An 8,554-nucleotide genomic window follows, 5' to 3' on the forward strand; every position below is an offset into this window, starting at 1 on the left:
CAAATATTAAAATACAATGGTCTGTTAAACATTAAAAGCTTCCCTAAGCAGGCAAGCCTAGATATACTATACACTGCACTGCAATGTTGACATGTTTCTTTTATTGCCTTTGAATATTCCCGCCTATCCCCTATCCTCTCCTGCCAAGCCCTTTTGAGAGCCGCTGCTCTAACCACTGCACCACACTGTCCCTCGTGACCCATCCCTAAGCTGCATATATTCTCCAAGAACCCTTCCCAGTCAAAACACGAAGGCTGTGAGGTTTTGTGTCTTTTTTTGTTTGTGTGTGTGTGTGTTTTGCCGGGAAGAGTGATTTTATTCCTTCCTTCTCTCCTTCCTTCCCCCCAGAGCTCATGCTCCGCTGCCACCAGAGGGCTCTGGCCAATTTAAAAGGCTCGGCAGCCTAGTCTCTCTCTCTCCCTCTTTGTGTGTCCTTTTTTTCGCTTTTACGCGCAGCCTTTCTCGGGATGAGTTTCCTGTATCAGGCGCTGCGCTGCATCCGGATCAGCGGGAGCGAGCCTCGCACCGGGAACTCGATCAGCCGCCACCGCCGTTGCTCGGACGAAGCGACGCCCGATCCCTTCCCCTGCCATTTTTTCTCTCCCCCCCCAACCCCCTTCGCCGGACCGAGGTGGGAACTCCCTCCGGCCAAAGCGCGGCTCCAGAGGGCTCCGCCCAGGCTCTCTTCTGCAGCCATTCAGCCCAAAACGCCCCATCCGCCCCCTACCCTCCTGCGCCCCGGGAGGAGGGATGGAGAAATGAGGGTGATGGCCATTTGTCCGACACCCCCGGGGTAGGGGCAAGGAATGTGGGCGGTGGGTGTGGGGTGCGGTTCCCAAGGGAGGTGCAATTCACTAGAGAAGCGGGGAAGGAGCCACGTCGTCCAGGATCCCAAGAGAGGAGCCGCGTTTTTGGAGGAAAAAATTCCCCTCCCTCCGCTTCTCTGGCTTGCTTAACCGTGCTGTTTTCAAAGTCTGCCTGTGTTTCTGGCTGGGGAAAAGGGGCTGGGTCTCTTATCCGAAGGATAATATACTGGATGGAACGGGCATAAGGACCCTCGTGTTAGGCTACTGCAGCTTCCCACCTCCCTGGCGATTAGGGCTGACAGTGGGGGGTTGGCATTCCGCAACATCTGGAGGGCCAGAGGTTCCCCCATCACTGCTTCTGTGAAAAGGGAGTGTTTAGGAGACATGCCCCTCTGGGGAGTCTGGATGAGCGAGAGACCTCCCTTTCCCCCTCCCCTTGCAAAGCATTTCCCCCCTAGGGTGGGATTTCACATGCTTTGGGGTGCGAAGGTTGCGTATGATCTGCATTGTTAATTTATTTAGGGCGTTTGGATCCCTGCTCCTCAACCCAAAAGGCTCCCCCAGTAGCTTGTGTGCAGTCCGCAAGGCAAAGCCCCTTCCTGCAGTCTTGCAGTTGAAAAGTCAGGGCACAAAAGGAAAAGGGGACCTGGAGGGAAGAGGAAAGATGCAAACTCCCGACAGGCGCCTGTTCTTCAAATTAAACATTGCTTTCTCCACCTCCGCCATCAGAGGCAGTATGTAAGTTTTTCCTGGGTGGGATGCACAGAGTTGGGTGAGGTGACACCCCAGAAGGGGTGGCAGACCGAGTCCTCAAATGGGTCTAAGGCAGGCTTCCTCAAACTCGGCCCTCCAGAAGTTTTGGGACTACAACTCCCATGATCTCTAGCTAGCAGGCCCGGTGGTCAGGGATGATGGGAATTGTAGTCTCAAAACATCAGGAGTTTGAGGAAGCCTGGTCTAAGGCATTGAAAGCGCATTTCCTCCCCCAAGAATCCTGAGAACTGCAGTTCACCCCTTGCAGAACTACAGTTCCCAGGCTTCTTTCCTGGAGTTAGTTTAAATAGTTGGGTGTGTCAGCATCCTCACTCTTGAAGGCAGGAGGCCTGAGCGTTAATTCAGCCAAGCAAGGAGGTGTGTTGCATAGTCTTCATTTTTAAAATATTTGCCTTGGCTTTCGGGTTTCTGTGGGGAGGCTTAGGGGCCCGAAAGAGGGAGACGCAACAGGCCGTGCACATTTTCAAATGTGTGCAATAATCATGAGGCCTAGAGATGGCTTAAAATCCAGGGCAGGCTGTTCTAAGAAATGCAGCTCTTGATTCTGTCTGTTGTTTGCACAAAGAACCTTAGTAGACCAAAGTCCTACCTGCATTGCGGGGGGGGGGGGTGGACGACCCAGGAGAGTATTAATGGGGTGGGTGTTGGCGTGGGTGGGGTAACTTGAGCAGTCCCTCCAGGCTAGATGATTCCCCCCTCGAAAGCCTTCGCAGTTGCATAAAGCCAAGCTAATTACTTCAGAAAAGTTAATTGGCAGGCTGAAACAGGCTCCCTGATCAACACCTGCTTAATCAAAGGTTATTTTTCAATGCAGAATTGGGTATTTGTGCTTTGGTGTAAATTGGGGTTGGCGTGAGATGCAGAGCACTTGCAAGACCAGGAACTTTGCTCCCCCCCCCAAAAAAAAGGGGATACGGATTGGCGGTTTGTGTGCATGTTTTTCCTGTTGCTTTCCTTTTTACTTGCGCAATTGTGTTGGTAGGTTAGGATCACAAGCTTGTGAGTTCTGCTTCTGCCTTCTGCATTTCCATTTATTCTGGGTATCGGTGCCGCGATAAAGCATTGCTTGCTTAAACAGTCTGCCCCGCGTGGTCACCTGGGAGTGCGCTAGCCCGGTAAAGGTGTGGCTTTCTTTTAAATTGTTGTTATTTCACAAAATTGATAGACCGATTGATCGTAATGAAACCTCAGAAAGCGGTTTACAAAAAGAATAAGATCCGCAATGTGGATTTTGCTTTGTGGGTGTATCTGTCCTATGACTTACCTTTTGCCTGTGGCGTCCAAAAGTAAAACCCCTTCCCAGTTGTGAGACTGAGATGCATCTGCGGGAGAAAATACGTTTGCAATGACCCACACGGTTCAAGAATTGTGCTGCAGTAATACAGGAGCTCGCCTTACAGCGAGTCAGACCATTGGGGTTGAGGGTATTATTGCATTACTGTTTTTAATTTTATTTTATATGTTGTGATCTTTTTTGCATACTGACCCGAGACCTCCAGGTATAGGGTAGTATATAAATTCAATCAAAATCAATCAATCAATAATATCACCTACACTGACTCGCAGTAGCTCTCCAGGATTTGAGACAGGGGTTTCTTGGTGCAGCAAGAGTAAGGTAAAGGTAAAGGGACCCCTGACCATTAGGTCCAGTCGCAGACGACTCTGGGGTTGCAGCGCTCATCTCGCTTTACTGGCTGAGGGAGCCGGCATACAGCTTCCGGGTCATGTGGCCAGCATGATTAAGCACTTCTGGCGAACCAGAGCAGCACACGGAAACACTGTTTACTTTCCCGCCGGAGCGGTACCTATTTATCTACTTGCACTTTGACGTGCTTTCGAACTGCTAGGTTGGCAGGAGCAGGGACCGAGCAACGGGAGCTCACCCTGTCATGGGGATTCGAACCGCTGACCTTCTGATTGGCAAGCCCTAGGCTCTGTGGTTTAACCCACAGCACCACCCGCGAGTAGCAAACTCCAAAAGAGGCATCCTGTTTTTCATCCTATTCTCCATAATGCAGGTTGGCTGCCAACAGGAGAGCCCTGCAGGATCAAGACCAAGGGTTCGTTTTGCCCAGTGTACCATTTCAAACATTTCCCCGCAATATGACGCTGCCAGCTTCATTTGCAGCCTCTGCTTAAGGCTTTCCTTTCTTTTCATACTGCTGATGCATGCTAGTTAATATCTCCATTGCGCTGCTCCCCACAATATCAGGGTTTCCTTTCCTGGAACTTTTTGAACTCACGCTATGTCTGTTGCACAACCAAATCTGCATCTACACAAACCGGGCTTGATCTTGTGACTCTTGCCTCGCATGCAAAAAGTCCCAGGTTCAATCCAGGTAGGTTTGGGAGTCTCCCTGGCCTGAGTCCTTGGGCAGCTGCTGCCAGCCAGTGTAGGCAGCGCTAGCTAGATGGAGCAATGGGCTGACTCTGTACAGGACAGCTTCTTATGTTCCGTCTTTGCTTACAGTGGGCTCTGTACACTGCAGAGTTCCATTCCAAAGACACCCCAGCCACCTGTCCTCTTCATCAGGCAAATTAAGCCCTGACAGCGAGTGCCACAGGGGTATCTTCCTACCCCAATCTGAAAGTCAGCCTACATTTGCATATTTAAATGTAAATTAGCACGTGTGTGTTTTATGCCACTTTGTTAGAAGCTCAAAGTCTTCGAAATACAGTGGTGCCTCGCAAGACGAAAAGAATCCGTTCTGTGATTCTCTTCGTCTAGCGGTTTTTTCGTCTTGCGAAGCAAGCCCATTGACGGATTAGCGGATTAGCGCTATTAGCGGCTTTTAGCAGCTTAGAAAAAGGGGGGAGGGGGAAAAACCAGCAGGAACTCGCAAGACATTGTCGTCTTGCGAAGCAAGCCCATAGGAAATTTGTTTTGCGAAGCACCTCCAAAACGGAAAACTCTTTCGTCTAGCGAGTTTTCCGTCTTGCGAGGCATTCGTCTTGTGGGGCACCACTGTACCTATATTCCCTCGCTGCGAGAAGCCACGTTACAGGGAACCAGGCAGAGGGCCTTCTCGGTAGTGGCACCCGCCCTGTGGAACGCCCTCCCACCAGATGTCAAAGAGAAAAACAACTACCAGACTTTTAGAAGACACCTGAAGGCAGCCCTGTTTAGGGAAGCTTTTAATGTTTAAAAGGGAGAACGATGTGGGTGGAGACGCTCCTTCAGGTATGTTTCCATCTGCTTACAGTGGTCTCCTAAATAACTTTAATTTTTTTCCCATTCTTTTATAAAGTTTTTGTCCTCTTGGTTTCTGAGTTTTCCGGTCAGTTTGGCCATTTTGGCATAGTCCATCAGCTTAGTTTGCCATTCCTCTCTGGTAGGGACCTTGTCTTCCTTCCATCTCTGGGCTAGTAACATCTGGGCGGCTGTTATTCCATACAAAAAAAAATCTTTTTGACCATTGCCTATTCTAGCTGGGGCTGAAAGTCTTAACATCTAGAGAGAACCAAGTACAGTGGTGCCTCGCAAGACGAAATTAATCCGTTCCGCGAGTCTCTTCGTCTTGCGGTTTTTTCGTCTTGCGAAGCACGGCTATTAGCGGCTTAGCGGCTATTAGCAGCTATTAACGGCTTAGCGGCTTTAAGAAAAAGGAAACAAACTTGCAAGAACTCGCAAGACGTTTTGTCTTGCGAAGCAAGCCCATAGGGAAATTCGTCTTGCGGAACGACTCAAAAAATGGAAAACTCTTTCGTCTTGCGCGTTTTTCGTCTTGCGAGGTACCACTGTATGGTCCCTGATCTCTACGATGGCACGTTGGTTAAAGCGTTTGAGCCATGAACATCCATCGCCATGAGCCAGGAATGGCGAGTGTGTGGCAGCCCAGATGTTGTTGGCCTCCGCAACTCCCATCAGCCCTTGGCCAGCATGGCCAATGGTTGGGGATGCCGGGAGCTGCAGTCTAGTAACATCTGGAAGCTACAGGACCACATCTGGAGGTTCCTCTACCACGCAGCAATGGGTTGTCTTTCAGCAAAACAGCACCGATTATCCTGAGCAATCTAAAACAGTGTTTCCCAAAGTTGGGTCTCGGGCTGTTTTTCGAACTACCGTTTCCATCATCCCTGACCACTGGTCTTGCTAGCTAGGGGCGATGGGAATTGTAGTCCAAAAACAGCTGGAGACTCAAGTTTGGGAAGCACTGATTTCAGGAAGCATAGTTGTGAATATGACTTGACTTCTGGACTCTCCTTGTTTATCCCAGCAGGTGATGGAACAATGAAGGACCCAAAAGGAAAGACTCTTCAGGAGGAGGAAGAAGAGGAGGAGGAGGAAGAGGAGGAGGACTTTGGGCCCCAAGTCGAACTGCACTTCACCATCTTGGAAGAATCCGAAGGTGGCATTTCTCAGGGGAAGCTCTGGCACTGCGAGATCGATGCTGAGCTGCAGCCCGCTGACTCCTGCCAGCCGGAGCTCGACGATGACTCTGTTTACTCTGACCAGTCGCGTTCCCCATCCCCAGAACTCCAGGAGGTCCTTCCACACCCTGACCGGGGAGCCAGAGAGAGGCGGGCAGAGGCTTACTCTCCGCAAGGCCCCGGGCAGCAGGTGGAGCTTCATTTCACCATCCTTGAGGAGTCGGAAGGGGGCATCTCTGAGGGGAAGCTCTGCGCGAGCGAGGTCAGGCCGGACGAGCCCCTGCAGGCCGGCTACCCCGAGCGCCCATGGGACGGGCCCGTTCCCTGGAGCAGGAAGCTCAGCCCACCGTCGGAGGCAGCGAAGCCTTTGTTCCTCCCGGCTGAAGGCCGGCCGGAAGGAGAAACCAAAGGCGAGGCCCCTGCGCAGGAGGCCTCCAACCAGCAGGTGGAGCTGCACTTCAGCATCTTCGACGACCCCGAGGAAGCCAGCCTCTCCCAGGGTGCTGAGGATTACCCAATGTGGGAGAGCCCGTTCAAGCCGGCCATGTACCCGGGGAACTACCCCAAGGAGGACTGGGATATGTCCATCGACAGCCTGGGCGACGCCTTTGAGGCATCCTTCCAGCAGCAGTTCTACCCCGGGGGACGGGCGTACCCGTGCACCGAGTGCGGGCGGGTGTTCAACCGGAAGTCGACGCTGACGCGCCACTGGCGGACCCACACGGGGGAGAAGCCCTACTCGTGCCTCGACTGTGGGCGCAGCTTCAGCCTCAACCTGAACCTCCTCACCCACCAGATGACCCACACGGGGGAGAAGCCCTACAAGTGCCCGGACTGCGGGCAGAGCTTCACCCGCAGTACCAGCGTCACCCGCCACCAGCGGAGCCACCGGGAGGAGGACGGCCCCTACAAGGGCGACCTGTGGGAGGAGGCTTTCCCCTACATGTTCCCGGGCCCGTTCCCCTACCCCATGCCCCCCATGGTGGAGGAGCGGCCCTACCTGTGCCCCGACTGCGGCGAAGCCTTCGCGCACAGCGGCAGCCTCAACCGCCACCTGCGCATGCACCGGGGCGAGCGGCCATACCAGTGCGTCATGTGCGGCGAGGGCTTCTGCTCCATGTCGAAGCTCTGCCGCCACGAGAGGATCCACATGGTGGAGAAGCCCTACCACTGCGAGATCTGCGGGAAGAGCTTCGCCGTCAAGTCCACGCTGACCCGGCACCAGATGCTTCACCAGGCCGAGAGGCCCTACATGTGCCCCCACTGCGACAAGGGCTACGTCCAGCGGAGCCACCTGGCCAGGCACCACCATAAGGCGCACCCCGGGGTGCCCTTCAACCCCGTCAAAGCGAACAGTATGCCCGCCACCATCTTGGATTCTGACAACCTCGTCACCTATTTCTGGGGCGACGAGGAAACGGACGGTCCAGCCGAGCCTTTCCCGACTCAGCTGATCTACTCGGGAGCAGACTCCTGAGAGCTAAGCCGCGCCTGAAGCTACGGGTGTATCTTCCATCCGCCACCCTTCACCCGGGAGAGAAGCACTTTGGACATGCCAGTCTCTTCCACTCGGTCTGCTTTTTTGGGTGCTCATTCTTTTTCCTGGGGATCCTTTGGATCTTAGGAGCTTGAGGATTCAGCCCCCCAGAGTTGATTCCCAGCGCAGGGTTTTGTTACAGACTCGGTGCCAAGATTTCTTTCTCGCCTTGCTGCTTTTTTGACTTGGAGTCTGGATGCCAGTGTGGTGCCTATGGAGCCTATGCTCCGACCCACGGTGTCCCAGCCGTTGGCGCCGGCATCAAAAGTTCTCCTGCCTGTTGCGGCAGCTGGACCCCATCACTGCAGCGAGCGATGGACAGACTGGGTTCACATGGACCGCTTATTGCGCTGCTTAATGGATCAGAAGCAAAAGCGGCCCCCACGTTGGAGGAGGAAAGGGGGGTGCAGCCTGCCCTATAGCAAAATGTCTAGTGTTAGGGGAGGTGGGCAGCAACTTGGGAGTTCGCCTGAGTTTGTTTTTCATTTGTAGTAGGGGGGGTTATTATTTTTCCTGAAAAGAAAACTATGCCTTGTTTTATCTCCTTAAGTTTCTAGTGAGAACGCTTGAATAAATTAGTAAAATATGGAAATGGAGAGAACAAAAAACAAACCCCAGAGCCAAATTTCATGTGGCAGTGGTTTCCTTGTCATTTTTTTTGCGAGGGGGCAGGGATGCTGGAGGTTTCGGATACTGCAGAACCAAGGCTTCCGTCAATTTATCTTCAAATGTTCTCCTTTTCTTTTCCACCCCTCCCCCTGCACATCTGTAGCAGATCTTTAGGACTTCCACCTGCCACATTGATTCAAAATTGCGCCCAGTCCTTTAGCACACTCTTGCCTTGAGATTTGCCTCCTCCATAGGCAGAGTGGAAGACTCCTAGGGATCACAGGATCAGACCCTTAATGCCCGTGTTGACATTTCAAAAGGTGGGTACCATTTTTGAGGATGCAGACTGGGAGAAAGAGAGAGAGAGTGGGGTCATCATCAATTAAATAAGGTGGAGGAAAGGAAGAGTAATATTTTCTGTTTTTAAATCTAGAACATTTCCTTTTTTCCTGCACAG

The 8,554-nt window shown here is 52.5% G+C and overlaps 1 protein-coding gene across 4 annotated transcripts; it reads left to right on the forward strand.

The window, feature by feature from the left end:
• The first annotated feature begins 430 nt into the window (after positions 1-430).
• On the forward strand, positions 431-8,122 carry LOC308580725 (uncharacterized protein). Of its 4 annotated transcripts, none has more exons than XM_081182806.1 (2): positions 431-631; positions 5,798-8,122. In XM_081182806.1, the coding sequence occupies exon 2, from the start codon at positions 5,812-5,814 to the stop codon at positions 7,426-7,428; it is 1,617 nt and encodes a 538-aa protein (XP_081038932.1). In that variant the 5' UTR covers positions 431-631; positions 5,798-5,811; the 3' UTR covers positions 7,429-8,122. The 4 variants fall into 4 exon arrangements, with proteins under 4 accessions (XP_081038932.1, XP_081038933.1, XP_081038934.1 ...); XM_081182807.1 differs by having other exon boundaries at positions 5,801-8,122; XM_081182808.1 differs by lacking the exon at positions 431-631 and adding an exon at positions 2,240-2,377.
• Positions 8,123-8,554: the final 432 nt, after the last annotated feature.

This window comes from Podarcis bocagei, assembly GCF_964188305.1.
Source record: "Podarcis bocagei genome assembly, chromosome: 2".
NCBI classification, from domain to species: Eukaryota; Metazoa; Chordata; class Lepidosauria; order Squamata; family Lacertidae; genus Podarcis; species Podarcis bocagei.